The sequence below is a fragment of the Chinchilla lanigera genome, unplaced genomic scaffold, assembly GCF_000276665.1.
Source record: "Chinchilla lanigera isolate Chin_1 unplaced genomic scaffold, ChiLan1.0 scaffold00074, whole genome shotgun sequence".
Taxonomy (NCBI): Eukaryota; Metazoa; Chordata; class Mammalia; order Rodentia; family Chinchillidae; genus Chinchilla; species Chinchilla lanigera.
In genome coordinates this window covers 11,132,370-11,155,149 of record NW_004955475.1, presented here as the reverse complement: position 1 = coordinate 11,155,149, position 22,780 = coordinate 11,132,370, and the positions used below count along the sequence as shown (strand labels likewise).

General features: G+C 48.3%; 2 protein-coding genes across 2 annotated transcripts in view; one reads left to right on the top strand and one right to left on the bottom strand.

The window, feature by feature from the left end:
- The first annotated feature begins 2,836 nt into the window (after nucleotides 1-2,836).
- On the top strand, nucleotides 2,837-6,222 carry Cxcr3 (chemokine (C-X-C motif) receptor 3). Its single transcript, XM_005401676.2, has 3 exons — nucleotides 2,837-2,950; nucleotides 3,058-3,139; nucleotides 4,693-6,222. Exons 2-3 carry the CDS (start codon nucleotides 3,131-3,133, stop codon nucleotides 5,764-5,766), a joined length of 1,083 nt encoding a protein of 360 aa, XP_005401733.1. The 5' UTR covers nucleotides 2,837-2,950; nucleotides 3,058-3,130; the 3' UTR covers nucleotides 5,767-6,222.
- A 3,453-nt stretch (nucleotides 6,223-9,675) lies between these two features.
- Nucleotides 9,676-22,780, bottom strand: part of Acrc (acidic repeat containing) — a 34,324-nt gene continuing 21,219 nt past the window's right edge. The window contains exons 8-14 of the mRNA XM_005401708.1: nucleotides 22,245-22,330; nucleotides 19,923-20,435; nucleotides 18,437-18,512; nucleotides 14,748-14,892; nucleotides 12,771-12,909; nucleotides 11,401-11,605; nucleotides 9,676-10,761 (exon numbers count right to left, since the gene is read on the bottom strand). Coding sequence (XP_005401765.1) covers nucleotides 10,512-10,761; nucleotides 11,401-11,605; nucleotides 12,771-12,909; nucleotides 14,748-14,892; nucleotides 18,437-18,512; nucleotides 19,923-20,435; nucleotides 22,245-22,330 — 1,414 coding nt within the window. The 3' untranslated portion in view covers nucleotides 9,676-10,511. The remainder of the gene's footprint in view (nucleotides 10,762-11,400; nucleotides 11,606-12,770; nucleotides 12,910-14,747; nucleotides 14,893-18,436; nucleotides 18,513-19,922; nucleotides 20,436-22,244; nucleotides 22,331-22,780) is intronic.

The window sequence follows — 22,780 nt, the reverse complement described above, 5'->3', positions numbered from 1 at the left end:
GAGGAGCCAGGTGCACATTTCACACCTTGACCACAGGTGGGGCCCGGAGCAGCTTCGTTCTGACTAACTTCCGCTTCAGGCTTCCCTGCTGACTCTTCTGGAGGGGAGAAGCGGGAGGGTGCGACCAGCACTCGCACCTAGGTCCCTGCTCTCCCCAAGGGCTGGGCCTGGTTCTGACCTGCTCTGGGGGCCGCTCGGGACTGGAAAGGACCAAATTAGAGGGCCAGACAAGGGCTCAGCTCAGCCCCATGACAGAGGGAGTTTCCAAGGCGTGTCAGGCCGCCACAGAGCTGCTGCTCTGAGGCTCAGGAGGGGTCAGTTTGGAAAGTTACTAGATAGGAAGGAGACGGCTGCGCAACGGGCGCCTCTCTGCGCCTCCCAGGAAATGTTCGTGGTCCCCAGAGTAACCCTATCCAATGCGTACTATCCTTAGATCCATTTTTCAGATGAGGAAACTGAAGCACAGAGGTGCAATGGTTCGTCTAGGATCACCCAGCTAGGCAGCCAGAGGGTTTGGCTAGCGCTGGAGAACTCGCTCCCCACCCGGTCCAAACCAGCGGCCTCCAGGCCTCCAGCCACTGCCATGCCTACTCATCTGTCACAACCGCCCCCGACATGAAAGATTCCCGGTGGCCCTCGGTCTACAGCCGCTGTCTCACTCGTTCAGCTTTTCAGTTGTGCTCCTATGAAGCACTTGGCCCTGCGCTAGGAGCCTTCAGCCTTGGTTATCTGATTTCTCTTCTAACAACCCTGCTGAGGAAACCAGCTCAAGATGGTTCTGTGATTTGTCCAGAGTCACACAGCTCAAAAGAGGTGGAACCACGCCTGGAGTCTAGACAAACTCAGCATTTTTCCCTTTGCATCACTGTCACTCAGGTCACCCCCAGGAGCAGCAAGAGCCCAGGCTGGTCTGTCAGGAGCTGGTCCTGGCACTGGATGTTGGGACTCGGCAAGGAAAGTTCTCCGCATCTTTTCAAAGCTCCTGCTCTGACCTTCTGTGTATCCTTCCTCACAACCTGGGAAGGTGGGGCTCCTCAACACAAGGAGACTGGAGCCCAGGAAGAAGACCAGGGACCCCCAGACCTTAATATTTCACACAGACCAGTAATATTCCAACATCTATTTGGAGGACTCACATTGGACTGTCAACTTCTGCCAGCACAAGATTTTTTTTTTTTTTTTTTTTTGGTCTTTTTGCAACAGGGTCTCGCTATGCAGTTGAGGCTGGACTTGAGCTCACTTTGTAGCCCAGGCTGGTCTCAAACTCACAACGATCCTCCTGCCTCAGCCTCCCAAGTGCTGGGATTACAGGCGTGTACCACCACACCTGGCGCAGCACAAGAGATTTCTAAAACAACTATTTTTATATCATTCTTTCACAAAGCAAAGGTCTTTTTAATACCAAAAAGGGTTTGTGGTCATTTTTCTCATTTGCAGAAATTCAGTGATCTCAAACCTGTTACAGACCAGCATGGGGAACCCATGGTCTCAGCTCCTATCCATTTTCCACCCCCATAGTCAGCTCTTTCTGCGTTCTACATCCCAGCTGGCCTGGTATCAGAAATCCTCCCCGTCCCCTCCTTTCGCACTGCTCCCCCAGGCCCTCAGTTCCTTCTGGCCTGAACTCTGCTGGTGACAAGCTGTTTCAGAGCAAAGCGGCTCATCTCTGCACAAGAGGAGGGAAAGGGCCTTGCTGCTGGACGAGTCATGTCAGCACGCTGGAACCAAATTCCAGACAGGAGCCTGGAGCCTTTGGCAGAGCATCCAGCCGAAACCGGGCTCGGAGGCCACGGGCTAGCATTTGGGGGAGAGAGAGAATGAGGCAACTGCTTGGAGGAGGCATGTTAGGGCTGGCCGTGCCCGCTCAGGGGAAAAACAGGGCAATGGGGAAGGAGGTGAGGAGCAGGCGAGCTGCGGGGAGGTGGAAGAGGAATTGTTCCGCACCTCTCGGCCCTCATGAGGGGATTGATTTGGTGGACTCACACCGCCCTGTAGCTTTTCCCTAAAATCAGCACACCTCCCCAACCTCCTTCTTCTTCACACCCCAGGAGCAAGTGCTGTTGTGAATTTGTGGTCTCTCGTCTTTGTCTTAAACTTTGAGAACAAAGTTATTCTTGTATCCAAAACAATATGGTGTTGTCTTATGTGGTGGTTTCCAGAATTTACATAAGGGGTGTCAGACTACACACATTGTTCTACACCTTGCCTCATCCCTCTTGTGAGCAACCGCTTGTCTAGATGCATCCATGTTAAAAATATGTGGTTTCACTTCATTTGGTTTTTGGCTGGGTGAATTATCAGTTTAGCCATTTAAAAGAAACAGAAGGCAGTGTGATGAGTGGTAAAAGGAGAGTCAGACCGTCGTGGGCTCGGCCCCCAAGCTCACCCACACTTGCGTGTCTGATGCAGGCCTTTCCCCGTTCCCATGGGGACAGCCCGCCACGTCACAAGGCACTCGTGTACTTGGAACGAGGCAGTGTCGGAGAAAGGACGTAAAGCAACATCTAGCACGTAGCAGGTTCATTATTAACAGTTTCCTTTCCTTTCTCCTGTTGATTATTGGGGAAGGGCATGGGAAAGAACTAGACAGATTTGGGGTGAAGGATTTCTTCAAAATATTTTAATTTTGCAAGAAGGCTAATCTCCTCTACAGGCAACACATTCTGTGATTCAGTCTGTGCAGGCACGTAGAGATTAACTCCAGTCCCGGACTGATGAGCACATCAGCTAACTCACGAAGCACTGACCAGGAGGAGGAGCAATTCCTGCCCCTGGCAGCAGGGCTACCCCCCTCTCCCCACTGCGTGGCTTCCTCTTTAGATCTCTCCCCCCCAGAAGGACCTCCCCCCACCCAACCACCCCGTGCCTTTCCCTAGGGCCCAGGCTTTCTGGTCCTAGGCTCACGGCAGCTCCTCCAGAAAGGCTTCACCCAGTCACCGGAATGGCTGAGGTAGGAACTCTGTGACCTGGGTCTAGATAGGTCTGTAGATCTTCCAGCCTCTGGAAGAGGCTGTGCCGAGAACTGCATGAAACCCTCACTTCCTCTGTGCACTGCAGGTTCCCAACCGCAAGCACCAAGGCAGAAGGGCAAGCAGCACACAAGCCCAGCCACCAGAGCGCCAGTGCAACCATGGTCCTGGTAAGTGCTGCCCAGCTCCGCCAGGGCACTGTTCAGAATGGCCATTTCGGGGCACTAGGGACAGGCCAGGGCTGGTCCAGAGCCCAGGGGGCACCAGAAGCTTGATGGAGGGAGCAGGTGGAGGCTGCAGGGGCTGTGACAGGAGCACTAGCTAGGGAACTGGGAATTGACCAGCTTGGCCACTGACCACAGGTAAGTGCCCTCCCCTACTCTGGCTTGGGCACCTCACTTCTAAAAGGCAGGGGTGCTGGGGAAGAAGAGGCTCAGCCTTGCTGACCTCTGAGTCTCCTTTCAGCTCTGACTTGGAGCTTTGGCTCTTGCATCTCGTTTGAATTGGCACTGGGGAGGCCTGCAGCTCGGGTGGTTCGGGGAGGGACTGAGGGGGGAAAGACGATCCCTGCCAGCTGTGCGTGGCGGTGCACCTGGAGTCCCAGCTAGTCCAGAGACTGACACGGAAGGAGCCAGGAGTTTAAAACCAGCCTGGAAAGCAGAAGGAGACTTCATCTCAAGAAGAGGGAGGAGGGCTGGGGATACAGCTCAGCAGCAAAGTGCCTGCCTGGCAAGCACAAGGTCCTGAGTTCGATTCTCGGTACCAAAAAAAAAAAAAAGAAGAAGAAGAGGGAGGAAGTCTGGACCACATAATGAGCTCAAGGCCAGCCTGAACTACATAGCGAGACCCTGTCTCCAAAATCCAAAAAAAAAGGAGGAGGAGGAGGAGGAATTAAGAGGAAGAGGTAGAGGGGCTGGGGATTTAGCTCAGTGGCAAAGGGCCTGCCTAGCAAGCGCAAGGTCATGAGTTCGGTTCCCGGTACCAGAGAAAAACCAAAAAAAAAAAAAAAAGAGGAAGAGGTAGGAGGAGAAAAGGAAGAAGAGGAGCAGGAAAAGGAGGATGGAAAAAGGAGGAGCGGGGAAAGGAGGATGAGGGGAAGAAAGAAGGAAAAGGAGGAGGAGGAGGAAAGAAAGAAGAAGAGGCCTTCTAGAGACCCCCAGTGGGCAGCTGAGTGGGCATGCAAGCCTCTGTGGAGGGGACAGGAAGCACAGGGCAGAAAGCATACACTTGGGAAGGGGCACAGTGATTTGTGGACATGCCCCATGATGCTCCCAACAAGAGCTAGGAGGGAAGGAAGGAGCCAGTGACTGGGAGAGGGACCAGTGAGGAGACGCGTGAGGCAGGTGGTAGACTTGGGCGTGGCCGGGCCGAGGTTGGCACGCCATGAAGGAAGAGCAAAGGGAGAGAGAGGAGGCAGCCAGGAGGGCTCTGGGCCCCAGAGGGAAGCTCTTCTTTCCACCCAGGGTCCCTGGGCCCATGAGACGGCCCAGAAGAATGAAGAGACACGGACTTTGAAAAGGGAAGTCACCAGCAGCTAGAGCTCAGGAAGGGCAGCCCTGGAAGATAGGTGTTGACAGTTACGTGATCTGCTCCAGGCCTCAGGGCCTGTCTTACTGAGGAACTGCTCACAGAAACCCTCATCGAAGTCACAAGTCACAAAGGGGGAGGTTGTGAGACTTTTACATAGCCATGGCCTCCCTTCCCTCTTCCCTTCCTCCTGCAGGTGAGTGAGTGCCAAGTGCTAGACGACTCAGAGATTGCCGCCTTCCTGGAAAACTCTAGCTTTCCCTATGACTACGGAAAAAACGAGAGTGACTCCCCGCCCTGCCCACAGGACTTCAGCCTGAACTTCGACCGGACCTTCTCTCCGGTCCTCTACAGCCTCCTCTTCGTGCTAGGGCTCCTGGGCAATGGTGTCGTGGCAGCCGTGCTGCTGAGCCAGCGGGCCGCCCTGAGCAGCACTGACACCTTCCTGCTCCACCTGGCCATGGCTGACGCACTCCTGGTGCTGACGCTCCCGCTCTGGGCAGTGAATGCTGCTGTCCAGTGGGTCTTTGGCTCTGGCCTCTGCAAAGTGGCAGGAGCCCTCTTCAACATCAACTTCTACGCAGGGTCCCTCCTGCTGGCCTGCATCAGCTTTGATCGCTACCTGAGCATAGTGCATGCCACCCAGCTCTACCGCCGGGGGCCCCAGACCCGCGTGGCCCTCACTTGTGTAGTCGTCTGGGGGCTCTGCCTGCTCTTTGCCCTTCCAGACTTCATCTTCCTCTCGGCCCAACGCGACAACCGCCTCAGTGCCACCGTCTGCCAGCACAACTTCCCACAGTTTGGCCGCACAGCTCTGCGCTTGCTGCAGCTGGTGGCTGGTTTCCTGCTGCCCTTGCTGGTCATGACCTACTGCTATGCCCGCATCCTGGCTGTGCTGCTGATCTCCAAAGGCAGGCGGCGCCTGCGGGCCATGCGGGTAGTGGTAGCGGTAGTGGTGGCCTTTGCCCTCTGCTGGACCCCCTATCACCTAGTGACTATGGTGGACATCCTCATGGACCTGGAGGCCTTGGCCCCCAACTGTAGCCGACAAAGTCAAATAGATGTGGCCAAGTCAGTCACCTCAGGCCTGGGCTATATGCACTGCTGCCTCAACCCACTGCTCTATGCCTTTGTGGGGATCAAGTTCCGAGAGCGTCTGTGGACACTGCTCACTCGTCTGGGCTGCCCCGGCCTCCAGCAGCAGCCGTCATCTTCCCGCCGAGATTCTTCCTGGTCTGAGACCACAGAGGCCTCTTATTCAGGCTTGTGAGACTGGGATGGGAGTACCCTTCGGCCCATGCAGACTTCCCCCACCCTCCAGGCTCACTCCTTCCCTCACTGCTAGCCTTGCTCTGGCCCTCTCCATAGCCCGGCCCCTGGAGCTCCTCGGCAGCTCCAGCACTGCCGGGTCTCCCAGGGAGCTGCCCTCCCAGCCCTGGGGGCCAAGCCACTGCCACTCCTTAGCTGCCCAGCCCCTCCTGCTGCTTCAGGGGTGGATGCCCAGAGCCCCACTGCCCTTCCAACTCAGCAGCTAGAACTGGGCCTTTCCTACATGCAGGGAATCTGAGGCAAACGGTACAGAGGATTGCCCCACGGGGCTGTGGCCCGGGTCACCAGCTCAGCAACAACTGTGGCAGTGGTTCCCCAGACCTCTGTATTTGTCCACTTTTATTTTTTTATGTCTAAAATCCTGCTTAACATTTTTCAATAAACAAGATAATCGGGATCAGCGTGGTTGAGTAGTCATCATTACGGTCAGCCCTGACTCGAGTTGGAAATGTACTTTCTGCTTCTCCCTGCCTGGACCTGGGGGCCTTGGCCAGAGCTGGTGATGGTGGTAGTGGTGGCCTCTGATCACCTACCACCTGCTGGTGTCGGTAGACACCTTCACGGGCCAGGGCAGCAGCCGTGAGCTGTCAGGCAGCTGGCTGGCTGTGGACACTACCTGGGCATAATTTGGGGAAAGGGTTACTAGAGGTGAGTAAGACATAGTCCCTGAATCCCAGGTCAGGCCAGCAGGGAATATGTGGTCACCAGCTAGCGTGGACTCCTAGCTGCACAGAATATGGAAATCAGCTGTGGGCTAGTCCTCGGGCCTGTTGACAACTGTCACTGTTGTCCATTCTTCTTCGGGGCCCTCTACAGGGGATGGTGCCCAGTGTGGGAGCAGATGTTAACAATCAGCCGAGGGTTCTTGCCCCATTTGGATAGAAATCCTGAGCTGCTAAGTGCAGCTCCCTCAATGTTAGCAGCTCCAGGCTCTGAGCGCCAATAGTTCTGAGCTATTAGTGTCACAGCTCCAAGCTCCGAGCGCTCGCACCTCTTAGCCGTTAGCGTCCTAGGTCCTGGTAGCAGTCAACCACCCCACCTAGCAGCTGGAGCTTGTACCCTCCTCAGCAGCTGTCTGGAACTCTGGCAGCAGCTTCTGGCACCTCCCCGGGGCTCTGGCCCAGATCTCTACAGATCTTGGCTCTTCGCTCCGGAGCTCCTCAGCAGCCCGCCGGCTGCGAAGCATGCTCAGGGCCACGAGCCCTTAGTGGTGCCAGCTACTAACGTACTGTGACAATGTACTCTGACAAAAGATCGCAAGTAGGCAGTAAGATCACCTGAGCGAAGCTTTATTGAGGTCTGTGCTGCCGCACAGAGGACAGTACACAGGACAGTCTCCGGACTGACCAAAGGTAGGTGAGGGAACGACGCTTAGAAGCAACCTGAGCGCGTGTGGTCTCTCGCATGTCACCTATTTGGGGGATTTTCAAGTAGTAGGACAGGCCAGGTCATTTGGGGGTGGCAGGGCAGAGTCATCTGGGAGAGGTCTGTGCCCGAAGCCTACTGCAGTCAAGGCAAGTATCTCCCAGAGTGACTGTTGGGTGTCTGGAAGTCTTTGCTGTCATGGTGACACCTTGGCTGAACTATAGCAGCTGCTGTTTGACGGACAGCTCCCTGGGGTCATGACTGCAGCTGCTGTGAGTGTCCGAGTGGCAGCAGTGCTGAACATGGCCCAACAGGATTTGGGGACTTAGGGGATAGTGGCCGTGCCCAGCCCATCTGCAATTTCTGTGCTGTTAGACACAGTTCTCCAGCCACTCCTGAGAGGCGGCAGCAGCACCTGAGCAGGCCTGAGTGGAGAAGGGGCACCATAGTTGTTGGACAAGCCTTGGACTCCAAAGCCAGCCAAGGCCTGAAGGGTGTCTGAGGCAATCCCCAGAGAGCAGGAAGACGCTGAAGCTTGCTGTCCCTGGCCACCGGAGGGGAAGCTATAGTGGGACGGTGCATGACAGCTATTGCCATCAAAGGGAAAACAGGGCTGGGTCTCATCTTCCTACCTCAGCAGGAACTAGCAGTACCAGTGTATGATGTGAGACAAAGGAATGGAACATGGTAAACCCAGGGCTCAGAGCACGAAGGCTGGAGCCATTTGGGAAGGCTTCCTGGACTTAAAGCCAAGTGGTATTTCCGAGGGTAAAGAGGAAAAAAAGAGTATTTTGAGGCATCAGGGAGGACAGTAGCAAAGGTGCCATGGCTAAAGTCCATTTTGTGTGTATGCGGTACTAAGGATTGAACCCAGTCTTCACACTGGCCTACATCCCCAGCTCTTTTTTTATGCTTGACAGGGTCTTGCTAAGCTGCCCAAGCTGGGCTCAAACTTGTGATCCTCTAGTTTCAGCCTCCCAGAGTGCTGGGATTATAGGTATGTGCCAACTGCTCCTGGCTTCTTACGGGGGAAATTACAAGTGGTCCCAAGTGGCTAGAGTTAAGTGTTCAGGTAGGGGCAAGGTTGAAAAAGAAGACCACGAGGTAGCCTGGAATCACAGACCAGTTTGAAGGCTGTGTGTTATTCAGGTAACATGGGAGCTGACGGAGGTTCTTCCTAGGGAAATGGCAGCGGGCCTGAAGAAACGCAACGAAGCCAAATGACTTGCCAGCAGCCAGCAGGTAGCACACAGCCCACCCAGGCAGCTGTAGAGGGCATTTTTCCATGGCTATTGCTGAGGGTGCAGTGGGTAGAGGCAATAACGGAGCTTCCCAGAAGGGCATGTTGATAGGGCCACCGAGTTAAGGCAGAGGGTAAAAGTGCAGACCTACTGTGCTATCAGCTCCCCATCATGAAGTCACATGACCCAGTTTGACAGGGGAGCTGAGCCCTTGCTGAAACTGAAGACATGGTTAGAGCCAGAAATAGGGGGAAGAAATCCAAGCAGTTAGCTGAGGAAACTCTTCCTAACCCTATATACTTATATCTCTAATCACATCTGGCTTCAGAGTTAGAGGTTTTTCTGAAAAATGAAAGAAATTATCAGAATAACAGATCCTGCCTATAAAAAATATCAATAATGCTAGACTAGTAAAGGTATTTGTGGCAGGCCAAAAACTGGGCCTCCCTGTCCTCCACACTCCCAACACCCACAGCTTATGAATAGGTTAACTTACATGGCAGAGAGGAATTGAGCTTCCTAATTAACTGACTCTAAGATTCTCTATCGAGCTGGGCATGGTGGTGCACACCTACAACCTCAGCATTCAGGAGGCTGAGACAGGAGGATTGCTACAAGTTTGAGGCCAGCCTGGGCTACACAGTGAATTTAAGGCCAGCCTAGAAAATATAAAACAAAACAAACAAAACCAAAACTATTCTCCTGGATTACCTATGTGGACCTAATGTAATCATAATAGTCTTCAAGGGGCTGGGGATTTAGCTCAGCGGCACAGCGCCTGCCGGCAAGCATGAGGTCATAAGTTCGGTTCCGGGTACCGGAAAAAAAAAAAAAACAAAAAAAAAGCCTTTTAAGGGTGAAAGAGGGAGATAAAAGGGGCAGGCAGAGAAAGAGACACTGCCGCTGGCTTTAAAGATGGAAGGGGCCAGGAACCAAGCAAGGAATGCGGGTGGCCTCTAGAAGCTGGAAAAGTCAAGAAACTGGATTTCCCCCTAGAGCATCCAGAAGGAATGCAGCCCTGTCAACACCTTGATTGTAGTCCACAGTGACTGCTCTCAGACTTCTGACCTCCAGAACTGTACTGTAATGTGTTTATGTTGTTTTAAGCCCCTAGGTTTATAGTACTTCGTTGTGGCAGCCAAAAGAAACTAATACAGTACCAGTACCGGTCCACATCCTGGGTATCACTGCTGAAGCCCTTATGGGCAGTCACGGAAATAAGAGAAAAACAATAAGCAGACTTTGCTAATAAGTGAGATACAAAAACCCACACTTTATTTATTTTGTTTTCTGAACAAGTACATGGCTCAGACAGTTTCACTCATTGTCATCAGCAACTAAATCCCTGTAATGTGTGCTTCATGTGTAAGTAGGCAGAACATACTGCAACGGCCCTGGCTCTGAAGTGCTAACTTTAAAACTTACTCTTTTCCATTTCATCCTCTCAGCCTGCTACTCTCAAAAGCTCATTTTTTTCTGTGTCTTGTTCCATATGCTAAAACAATGCAGTAAAAGTAAGACCCAACGTGTATCCAAAGGCCTTCAGGATATTCTCATGGGTACAATAAAACCTTTGGTTAAAAACATCATCATTAGTAAGATGAATCTAAAAGTTTATATTTCAACTCTAATATTAATAACTTCACAGAAATGTTTCTAGAACTTCTTGTCAGTAAAGGGCTCAGTTAATAGAAATATATACTGGCTGAGTGTGGTGGTGCACGCCTATAATTCTAGCATTTGGGAGGCTGAGGCAGGAGGATTGTTAGGAGTTCGAGACCGGCCTGGGCCACAGTGTGAGTTCAAAGACCAGCTCGAACTCCACAGTTAGACCCTGTCTTAAGAAAAAAAGAAAAAAAAAGAAAAAAAAGAAAAGAAAAATATTCTGGGGCCAGGGATGTAGGTTAGTAGCACATGGGGTTTGATTCTAACGATGAAAAAGGAAAAAAAAAAAAAAAAAAAAAAAAAAAAAAAAAAAAAAAAAAAAAAAAAAAAAAAAAAAAAAAAAAAAAAAAACAAAAAAGCAAAACAAAACAAAAGAGGTTAGTTTAATGTAATAGAAACGTACTCTAAGGCAACCTCAAGGGTTTTTCTTTAGTTTACTAGCGGCATAATCCTTGCTGAGCTTTTTCATCACGTCACCGTGGCTAATCCCTGCTGTTTCCTGTAACACTATTCTATAATTCTCCTGCACATATTTGCCAAACGGTCTCACATGGGGCTCAATGGGGGTTCCATCTTTCCGAGTTAACGGCAGCAAGACCAGAGGCCCCTTGCACGCGACACAGATAAAGCGCTCGGTGTTCAACGATCTGGTGTAGCGGCCAATCCTAGAGAGGAAAAGGACACCACATAAACAGATCAGTCACCACAGTATCAGCTCTGAGATATTGGTCTTGGGCCCAAAGTGAAGAGCTTTTTGTGAGTTCTCTGAGTGGGGCTCTTAGCAGCAGCAGGGGTCAGGCTGGCTCAAATTAGTAGAGAACATGGATAGAAATAGGGAGGTTAGGGGCTGGGGATTTAGCTCAGCGGCAAAAGTGCCTGCCTGGCAAGCATGAGGTCTTGAGTTCGGTTCCCGGTGCCGGAGAAAAACCAAAAAACAAACAAACAAACAAAAAAGAAATAGGGAGGTTATACCGATAATCCCTATAATCCCATCACTTTGGGAAGCTGAGGCAAGAGGATCACAAGTTTGGGCCCTGCTTGTAACTTGGCAACTTAGTGAGCCTCTGTCTCAAATTAAAAGGGAAAAGGGAGTTGGGTAAATAGTTCATTGTGAAGATGCTAGGTTTAATCTCTAGTACCCCTACACGAAAAGAAAGACATACAAAGCTTCACTTCTCAAAAAAAAAAAACAAAGCTTCACTTCTCAAGTCAAACAACCACTCACTTATTCCTATAACAACCAAACAGCCACCTGGAGACTGAAATGAAAAGGTAGTTGGAAAAAAGTCTGAGAAAAGTCTTACCTGGCTTTGCAGTGCTTACATTCATAATAAATCTTGTAGTTAATTGTATAGTTATGGCAACGGGTGACCAAGGGCAGCTCCGGGTGTATCTTATTGGTCTTGTTGGCGTAATACTTCCACTTATCACCATGAGAATCTCTGATGCCATCAATCAGCCAGGAGGCTGCATGGCATATTTCATGTATCAAGGTGTCTCGGAGTCGGTCTTGGAAGGGAATGAAAAGAAACTGTGAGCACTAAAACTGATTCTCTTCTGCTCTGCTACCCAACAACTCCTTGACTCTCACCCCCAGCAGGCACAAGGCACCTTACAGAAGTGTAGGCAGGCAGGCAGCCATGAGCATCACCTTCCCAGAATTCTGAAAGTGAAACTTCTGCCTACTTCAACCCAATTCTGTTCATGGCAGACAGCCATAGGCGAGCAGGTCTTTTCAGAACCCCTCCAACACGTTCATCTCTTTATGGGACACTGCTACAAATCTACCTGGGGCCAGGGACATTATCAGCAGCACAAGCACCTGTCTGGCAAGCACAAGGTCCTGAGTTCGATTCCCGGTACCAAAAAAAAAAAAAAAAAAAAAGAAAGAAAGAAATCTACCTGGACAAGACTTGGTTTCTGCCCTCTAGGAGTGGATAAGGATGGGTGGGAGGGCAATCGCTACGGCTGTGGGATTTGGTCAGGAGAAGCACCGTGGTGAGATGAGGATCTGAGCTGGGCCCTTCACAACTGACTGGATTTGTGTAATTCAAAAGGCCATTGTGAGGCAGGTGAAAAATGGGAGCAAAGGTTGAGGCCAGGGAAGCATGTGGTACAATGTGAAGACCAGTGTGAAGAGGCCTAATTGGACGTGAGCTAACATGGAGTAGTGAGAGACAAGGGCAGCCAACTGAAGTGGGGGCTGATTACACTGGCCTAGAAAGCCAGGCCCCAGGCACCAAAAAGCCCCAGGAAAGCAATGCAGGGGTGCACAGAACCCTCAGTGCAGCCCAGAGAAGTAAAGGGCTGAGCGCCCATACCTGGGCAAAAGCAAAGACGGAGGAAGAATGACAGGCAAGTCATTGTGAAGGGAGATTTGGTGACTGAATAGGTATAGCGGACCTTGAACCTCAGCTAGTGAGAGAATGGAGTGCTGCTTCTTGCAAGGGGAAAACGCAGACAGAAAGGCAGACCTGGTAGAGACGGATGAGTAGGATTCCCACAAATGGTGGACATCCCAATGTAGTTTTCTCTAAACTAAACACAGTAGGCCTGTCCACCTGGGGAGGCCAGTTCAAACAGTGACACAGGCTTCCAGCTAAGAGTCACTGAACAGGCTGTGCTGTCAGAGGGAAAGAGTGTGGAGATACCACTGCCTCATGCCTGCCATCACCTGCAGAGTCACAGACTTTCAGAGAAATCTCAATCTTAGCATAGCGTTCCCTCTTTGGGTGCTGTTTCTCGGTAGTGGTACATAAGCCAGCAGTTCTCAGCATCTTCTTATTCCACGCAATGTCTATTTTCTCCGGCAGCTAAGAATGAAAAGCAAACAGGAGGAATCAGACAGCAGTTCGAAGCAGTCCAGAAAGTACTAACTCAAGGGTTTGTTCCCTGTAATAAAAAGAGAACCTTCCTTCCCCGGGTTCTTGGCTCACAGCAAGTTGGGGGTAAATCTACTCAAAGGGCACACAAATCTAAGCATTCTGGGGGAGAATAAAAACCAACTGCAAGTCCGGATAAAGAAAACTAATAGGCAGTTAGGACACAAGGGACACTGTTGAGACAACGTGAATTAGGGCTTGTGCTCTCTCGCACGGAGACAGGCGGGCAGAAGCGCAGGCCCGCCTCAGCGGGTCAGCTAGAAACCTGTGCGCAGTGTCCTGAGGAAGAAGTGAACATGCACCTCAGAACACTTCAGGTTCTGTTCATCGGATTTAACACCACTGTCCTCAGGAAAGACACCAAGGGCCAGGGAGCCTTTAGGACAAGAGACCTTCCCTCTGGAAAGTCTTGGTACCAGAGGTAGTAACATCTGAAAAACCCAATGTGCTAGCGCTAAAGATGGCACTCCCTGGTGGAGTGCTGGCTTCAAACGAGAGAGGCCTGCCTTTGATCCCCAGCCCCACAAAAACAAAACAACGGAATGAGGAATGACCAAAAGGTCTCTGCCTCCAAATTCTCCCCAGTCCAATCCACACCTCTAGGCTACTGTCAGATTTTCCTTCAGCAGCCACTCCAGGTCACATCACATCCCTGTGCAGCAGTGCCTACCAATTTCAATCTCACCTCCCACAACCTGATGCCCATCTATGACCTGCCCCTACCCTGCTGAAAAATGGTAAGAAGAGCTACAGTAGTGCAGGCCCTGTTCCGGGCACTTTCTGTATATTAACTTTAGTAGGCCCAACAATAGTTCCTAGTAGTAAGCACAACTGGCCCTCTGCATCTGTGAGTTCCACACATCCACAGCGTCAGCCAACCACAAATCAAAAATACTTTTTAACAATTGCAGTGGTGCTGAACATGTACTGATTTCCCCCTTCTCCTCATTCCCTAAACAACACAGTGTAACAACCATTTACATGGTACGTATGTTATATTAAGTATTATATAAGTAATATAGAGATGATTAAAAGTAAATAGGAGAGTTGGGTGTGGTGGCACACGCCTGTAATTCCAGCACACGGGAGGCTGAGGCAGGAGAATCACTGAGTTCGAGGCCAGCTTAGACTACACAGAGAGTTCAAGGCCAACCTGAACTGCATAGTGAGACCCCGTCTCCAAAAAAAAAAAATCAAAAAGAAAAAACCCAAAAAATAAAAATAAAAAAGAGAAGATGTGACTAGATCATATGCAAATACTACACATGAGTATCTACAGATTTTGGTGTTTACTGGGGAATCTTGGAACCAGTCCTCCATGGACACAGAGGAACAACTGTACTGTTATTGTCCCCATTTTATAGATGTAGAAACAGGCATACTGAGGTTACACAACTTTCCCAAGCTCACACTGCTCTTCTCATTGCAAGTAGTTGAGCCTTCAACATAGTCCCCTCTCCCTTGTCAGTGCTGTCCTTGTGACTTACCAAAAGGAGCTTCACTTCCTCCAAGCAACCCTACTTCCTCACCACTCAGTCTCTCAGTCATTTCTCCCTCTGCTGATCTCCTATGGTAATAACCGTCTGTTCCATGTATTAGAACCCATAAACATTATTTCCTTCACATATGCCCTCTGTGTAGTCTCTTACCTCCCCACCTAAACTGACATTTCTCAAGGGCAGGAAGTCTACACAGTTAGCATACCACCTGCCCTATAAGACTGCCATCAGACAGCAGGTGCTCAATAAATTCTAACGCATCCATTCTACCTTTTGATCAAAGACGGTGTCGTTAAGCAGTGTGTAGATTTTCTGAATCAGCTCATCCTTATTTTTCTTGAACTTCTTTCCAGAATACTCTTTTGTTTTTTCAATACCAAGCAAAAAGCAGCCGGGTATTTGGCACATAGCTCTCCTGCAAAGATAAATTCAACTGAAGCAGCGGAAGAAACAGATACAACTGAAGAAACAGATAGACGAAATGCATGCATTAAAGATCAGGCCAAGAGCGACTGCAAACTTGTGACACCTACTTCCTTCCTTCCTTAGATAAGGGCACTTCCCAAGCTTCCACTCATAGCCTTTTCTCTTCAACCTCAGCACATTCTCGGAGGTGTGAGGGTTGGTTTCCACCCCAAGGGAACTGATTCCCACACCTAGCTGCAGTCTCTAGCTCTCTCCTGACATCTAGTTCTGAATTTACAATTGCCCAAAGCAAATTTCCAACTAACAAGAGTACAACATATGCAACTGCCTGACTTCTATTGTAACTGGCTGAAGACCTGAGGAATTTTTAACTCATATTCTCCCTCGTTCCATGTAGAACTGGGGATAGAGATCTTCGTCCCAATGGCTCTTCCAATCAGCCCTCCTTCCCAACCCCAGTCACCTCTTCTAATCCAATTACACACACTCTTCCAGATTTGTTTCCCTACACCAGTGGTGGTGAACCTATGGCACACATACTGCAGCAGACTGTTTATGTCACTGACAGCTTGAAAAGGTTCGCCATCCCTGTCCTAGGCTATATTCCAGTTAACATTCCCCTCTGCTTTTCAATGACTACTTGGCCTGGCATTGAAGGTCTGGGTCAATGTGGCCCCAGCCTCTATTTCTGGGTACCTTTTCTACTCTGGACTCAGCAGGCAACTCAAACATTCCTTGGACATGAATTGTGATTTCCCACACTCACGCCTCAGCCCAACTTCTTTCCATGGTGAGTCCCATCTCCACCTCTCCAGAGAACCACCATTTGTGTGTTACCACTTGTAAGGAACTTTCTTTTAGCCAGGTATGATGGTGTACACCTGTAATCCCAGAGGAGGCTGAGGCAGGAGGATGGCTGCAAGTTTGAGGCCAGCCTGGGCTACAAAATGAGTTCAAGGCTAGCCTGAAATGCGTAGTGAAACCTTATTTCAAAAAGATGAAAGAAAAAAAACCTTCTTTTTACATTACCATATTTAATCCTCACAATCATCCTTCAAAGAAGCCACTACTGTTTTTATCATCTCTACCTTGCAGAGGAGGAAACCGGGCTCAGGGGTAATTTGCCCAAAGGCCACAGAGACAATGAATCTTCTGATTCAATCTCAGGATCTTTCCATTACTTCACAACTGCTGCCATCCTTCCATGCTTAGTTCAAGTGGCACAAGAAATAGTGCTGAGCACGTAAGGGACTCATGCATGTAGTAACTACTTATTTAAACTGAAGCATTTTTATCTTGGCTAGAACAATTCACAAGTCCAGACAGATGAAGAAGTCAATGCAGAGAGCTTCTGACTACACAGGACTCCTGAGATTTTGCCAGGATACTTATACAGGATTCAACTGCAAAATAAACTCTATGTGAGGAGGTTGAAGTGGAGGGGAAGAAAGTACCAGTCAAGGCAAGGGAAGATAATGCAAGTGTCTTTTCCCCCAGAGCTGCCCATGGATGACTCTAACACTTCTGCCTCCAATTACTTAGTTTTGAGAACAAATCTGCATCAGATTTGCCTCCTTAGATAGAAGCTTTCTCTCTCTCAATAAATTCTTCCTACTCGAAAAGAACAGAAAACAGAACAGAACAGAACAGAAGAGGTGGCAGATGAAAATCTGAGCCAAGCTGGCCTTGTTATTTAGCGAACTTCACCTCAAGCCCTGCGCCACTGCACTGCAGGCCAAGCATGCTCCACATCAGAGGAACCAACAAGACCCCAAACTGGGTGCATCACACACCACGACCAACAAGCAACCTACACAGGAACAACGCCGAGCACAACAGGAAGCCCCCAGACTGACACAGGAAGCACCAATGCAACAGTTAAGAGTCCAAACAGCCTGGACTCCTTTGGATGAGGCTCACTAACACTAACACACACGCCAAGCAGCAGCTTCTCCCCACTTTTGTCAGTCTCTAGCAAAGTAACCTGGGAGCTACCCAAGCCACCCATCCCTATAAGCAAATCAGCTTAAATACAATCTAGAAATTAAAGATGAAAGAAAAAAAAAAGACATCTAGAGATGATTTCAATGAAAGGGGTCCAGCTGCTGCCAGCTTTCTTGGATACAGAAAGCCTTTCCTTCAGGTCTAAGTTTCTCTGCTGCCCTATTCCTGGGATGTCATATTTTCCTTCTGTAAGATATGTATTTTTCTCCCAAAATACAAGCTGAAAAATTACACAGACTGTGGGATAAAGCTCCATGGTAAAGTAGTTGGTTACCATGTATAAGGCCCTACGTTCTAGCCCACATGGAAAAGGGGATGCTTGCGGGGCTGGGGATTTAGCTCAGTGGCAAAGCGCCTGCCTGGCAAGTGCAAGGTCATGAGTTCGGTTCCCGGTACCGGAGAAAAACCAAAAAAAACAAAAAACAAAAAAAAAAACAAAAAAAGGGTGCTTGCAAAAAATAACGTAATTCTTTAAATCCCTTCCTTATCTTGTAAGACAATTCAGATGTAAGTATGTATTACTCCTGAATACAAATAAAAACCAAGAAAATTATGCCTACCATATCTTTTTTGTTGGGGGGTGGTTTTTTTGAGACAGGTTCTCACTGTGCAGTTCAGGCTGGTCTGAAACTCACTATGTAGCCCAGGCTGGCCTCGAACTTGCAGTGATCCTCCTGCCTCAGTCTCCCACGTACTGGGATTACAGGCATGTACCACCATGCCTGGTCACCATACCGTATTTCTAATGGAAAATGAAGGAACTTCCTGGAATTTAAATGAGAATATGTGTTGATTTTTTGCTTTAAGTATTAACATGCCTTTAATGATCAGTTGTTTTCAGTATCAACTACATACAGCTTAATAAAAATAAGGGAAGTACATGCAATCTGTTTCATCCTAACATTTAACCTTTGAAAATTCTCAAGAAGGCTGGGGAGTATAGCTCAGGGATAGAGCGCAGGGAAGACCTAGGTTCGGTCCCCAAGACTGCAAAGCAAAAACTCCAGGATATACATAGTAGTAAACATATAGCTGGGTTCATCCAAAGCTCTAAAAAGCCTGGGAAACACTCTCAACTGTCCTCACTCCAATTCTGACAAATCAGAACAATGGGTCAGTTCTGCCTTCTCACCATCTCCACTATGTTTACTTTGTTTAGAGTAACCTGGTGCCACAAGGCTGCATCTAGCCTGAAAGAGACGTGTCTTACTTGGCTACACATCACTATTTGACCTGAGTTTAAAGACAAAGGATACTTCAGAGGCCAGAGCTGCTATGGGAACGAAGGGCCCCACTCTGCCCATGCAAGTGCAGCGGCCCTGGCAGGTGCTCAGGCCCAGCCACCAGGGACAGGGGTGCTGGCCAGTGGCTTCCTCGGCCCGCTCTCTGCTCAGGGACAGAAACCCTGTCCCCCCCACCCCACCAGACGCCTTTATCCCACTCACCACAACCCCCGAGTGCCCAGTAGGCTGCTGAACAGGACAAATGTGCGATCAATTCCTGTTCAGCTGGCCACAAGCAGTACATACCCAGTCTCGCACTTTTCAGCATTTTCACCTCTGGGTTTGTTCTCTGCAGGTGTGTCTTTTTTTCGTCCACCAGTAGCTGAGAGAATAACAGTTAATTTGTACCCTGAAAATTTATACCATCACCCAACTGACAAGACGATAAACCTGGAGGAGCCCCCATAGCCAAGCACAGAGCAACACCTTCCAGTCAAACTGCAAAGACTGCACACTACTGCTTTCAAAGTGCCTTTATCTATGGGAATCGCAGAGCCTCTGACAGTGTGACCTGGGTAGGATTTTGCTTTTTTTTTTTTTTTTTTTTTTTTTGGTACCAGGAATCGAACTCAGGACCTTGCGCTTGCCAGGCAGGCGTTTGTGCCACTGAGCTATATCCCCGGCCCTGGGTAGGATTTTGTCATAGGTACCAAGCACTGTCTTAAGGGTCCATGAACACGTTTTAGAGGCCAGGCTGCATGCACAACTATACCACATGCAGTCTAAGGAATGGTATAGCACGGCTTACACATGCTGCAGGGAGCAGCTGACAGCCTTGGCTGCAACCTCACCTAACATGCAAGCCAGTTTTTTACCTTCATCTAGGACCCATACTGCCCGTCTCTCTAGCCAGAGACTTAGGAACCGACAGTTAGCGTCACTCATTCATTTATTTAAAAATTTAGGACTGGGGAGGTAGTTCAGGGGTGCAACACCTACTTAGCAAGTGTGATGCCCTGTGTTCGACTCTCAATACCAAAAAAGGAAAAAAAGACCAAAAATTTCTTAACCATTTGTTACATGCCAATCACAAAGCTAGACGCTGGGAGACTAAATGACTAAAAGTCCTCCCATGAAGAGGCTACTAGTGGGGGACAGATTTAGTAACATGCTACAACACAGCATGATTACTGCTTCAGACTAGCGCTTTAAGCTCGAGAACTTTGGGATTCCAGGAGGGCAGAGTCATTCTAATATCTCATGATTACACACAGGACCTAACGATTGGACCAGGTTTTAAGAAAAACAGATACAGTGGTACCTCAATTCATGAACTTAATTCTTTCCATGATTCTGGTTGCAAAGAACTGAATCAAACTTCTCCATAAGGCCAACACTGTACCTAACCACTGAATTTGATTCGGTTCTTCTCCAATTTGGTTTATGACCAGAAATCACGGAAAGAATTAAGTTCATGAACCAAGGTATCAGTGTATCCTCAGGACAAAAGGTGCAGGGAGAAAGTGGGGGGAGGGGACACAGAGAACAGTGAATACTAAGATATGAGAACATTAGAAAGTCAGACATGGGTGTTTCCTATTCCGGGAAAAAACCTTTTCACTGGGTCGGCTGCTTCCCTTCGCAACTAGAAAGTTGCTATAATGGCTGAGGACTGGCAAACAGGATGGGCAGGCATGAAAAGCCAAGCATATTGAGCAGAAAAGGTGTGGTGGGCACACTCGTAGGCTGGGCACATTTGCTGGGATAGACACACATGGTATGACTGGCTTACCAGATGCCATACGTGTTCTCCTGGCTTTACGTTTCCTTTTCCTTGTTTTCTTTGCCACAGATGGGAGCTCTTCAGTAGCTGGCAACTTTTCATCTGTAGTTTGTGGGCTACCCTCAGGATCATTTGGTGGCTGATCAAGATTTTCACCAAGATCTGGCTTCTCATGCACATTATCAGATGGCACATTATCAGGCTGAACACTAGCACATGTAACACCAGCAGGCAGAATATCACCAGGTGAACTCTGCTCACATGTAAGACCAGCAGGTAGAATATTGCCAGGTGAACTCTGCTGGGAGGCAGCACCCTGATCCACTTCTCCTTTATCTGAACAAATTTGGCCGGGGTCTTGAGAATCCCCTTCTTTTAGCTCAGGAATTTCCATCTTGTTATCATTGCCACCATTGTCGTCCTCATCATCGCTAATTACCACCGGACATGTGTCCATGGTGGAGGTGGTGGGCTGCTGCTGCTCATCATCATCACTGTCAGAAATCACTTCCAAAATCTCATCTGAAATTCAAGGGACACAGCACTTACAAATATACTCCTTATACACTGAACACCAGCAGATTATTGAGCATAGTTAAACAAGCTAGAAACTGTGACTGTAAGTCATAGTTAAGAATCACAGTTATTTTAGATTATTTTCACTCTACTTCTTTTTTATTTTACTAAAAGTAGTGACAGATAAAACAGCAACCAGGCCAGGTATACTGGCACACGCCTGTAGTCCCAGCTCTCGGGAGGTTGAGGCAAAAGGACTACTGTGAGTATAAGGTCAGCCAGGGTTACAGAGTGAATTCAAGGCCAGCCTAAACTACACAGCAAGACCCTGTGTCAAGAACAGCAACAACAACAAAAAACCCCACCAGCAAGTATACGCATGTATATAGCAGCACAATTCACAATAGCTAAATCTTGGAAGCAGCCTGTATGTCCATGAACAGAAGAATGGATAAAGAAAGTGTGTTATTTATGCACAATGGAGTACTATTCTGCCATAAAGGATAAACTTGAGTCATCTGTAGGAAAATGGATGCACTTTGAGACCATAATGTTAAGAGAAATAATTCAGACACACAAACTTAAATATATCATGGTCTCTCTTATATGAGATACCTAAAATACAAATAAAGTGCAAAATAAAAGATAGGTAAAAAGAAACAGGGAAAGAGATCTTTGCAAAAAGCAAAGGGACTGCTTGGCATGGTGGTACATGCTTGTAATCCCAGCATTCAGGAGGCTGAGGCAGGAGGATTGCCATGAGTTTGAGGCCAGCCTGGGCTACATAGCAAGACTCTATCCCAAAAAAAAAAAAAAAAGGGAAAGGGACCAAGAGATGGAAGGGAGAGGGAGGGGAAAGAGATGAAAAAAAAAATTAAGATGTGTTATATATACATACCAACTCCCCCACAAGGAATATAAGTATGTATAGTAAACATGTACTAATAAAAAATAAAAATTGAAAAAAGAAAGATAAAACAGCAATCAATGGATAGTGGTAGTTTTCAAATCATATTCTCTAAGTAGCATGATGTTGCATGGTGGTTCCCAAACAGGCCTAAAGACTTGTACCCACAGCAAAAGTAAAAAAAACTAGAATAAAAATGTGATATTTCCATCAAGTTAAATTTCTGTAATTCAAAGGCTGCCCTTTAGTCTGTTACTATGTCCTGGCTAAACTTTCAATCCTCTTTATGCAACTATGGAGACAGGAAATGGGAACTAGCATGTATGTATGAATGTATGCATGCATGCATTTATTGATTGATTGGCTGTTTTTTGTTCTTTGGGTTTTTGGGGTTTTTTGGAGGCAGGGTCTCGTTATGTAGCCCAGGCTGGCCTCAAACTTGCTGTGATCCTCCTGCCTCAGCCTCCTGAGTGCTGGGATTACAGGCGTGTGCCATCATATCCAGCTAACTAGCATGTTTTAAACCATCATCTCTCAAATCTCCATCAAACTGGAAAAAAGGCAGAGCCCACATTTCCGACTCCTTTCCTCTTTATTCCCATACGTAGAGAGGGAGAGAAAGAGAGGAAGTGGGCTGCATACTTCTGAGTCTCAGCTCTTGACTCTCCCCTCTGATGCTTTTGTGCAGTTCTAGATAGGTAACGGCTCTACCAGGAGGGACGCCTGAGATCTAAGGCAGTGGGAAACTAACCCAGCCACATCCACAGTCAGCACACACGAGGGCTGAAATGGTGGCCCTTGTGAGCGAAGTGCTTCTGATTGCAGAGTGTGAGTACTCTGATCCTGAAACCGCTATGCATGACGAGGCTTCAGAGCTTAGCTACTTTTCTAGGGAGCAGTATACTTGCCTTCACTATTTATTTCGTACATCTTCATTCTCTTTTCTTCATAATCATATTCATCATCAGACTCAGAAGTGCTGAGTATCACAGGGCTGAGTGATAAAATAGGAAAAAAGTGACAAATATGAATGCAACATTCCCTTCATGGCACTTTCTACCTTTTTTACAATGAACACGATCATTTGTCAACTTTTGGTTTTTTCCCCACAGTATTACTCTGTTCCCTTAATTGTTTTTTTTTTAATTTTTATTATCTTTTTTTTTGGTACCAGGGATCAAACTCAGGACCTTGCGCTTGGCAAGCAGGTGCTTGTGCCACTGAGCTATATCCCCGGCCCTGTTCCCTTAATTGAACTACTCAATCTTTCCATTATTCCTGCTTTTCCATCTTTCTTTGCTTTTTTTAGTACATGTTTGCAGTTCATGCTGGTTACAGTCATCTTGGGGCATGCGTACATGTGCATACCACAGCTTGCTTTTTCAGTCCCCTTCCTCTTCCCTCCCCCGCCCTCCTCCTCTAATTCCCTTATCCCCGTTTTCGT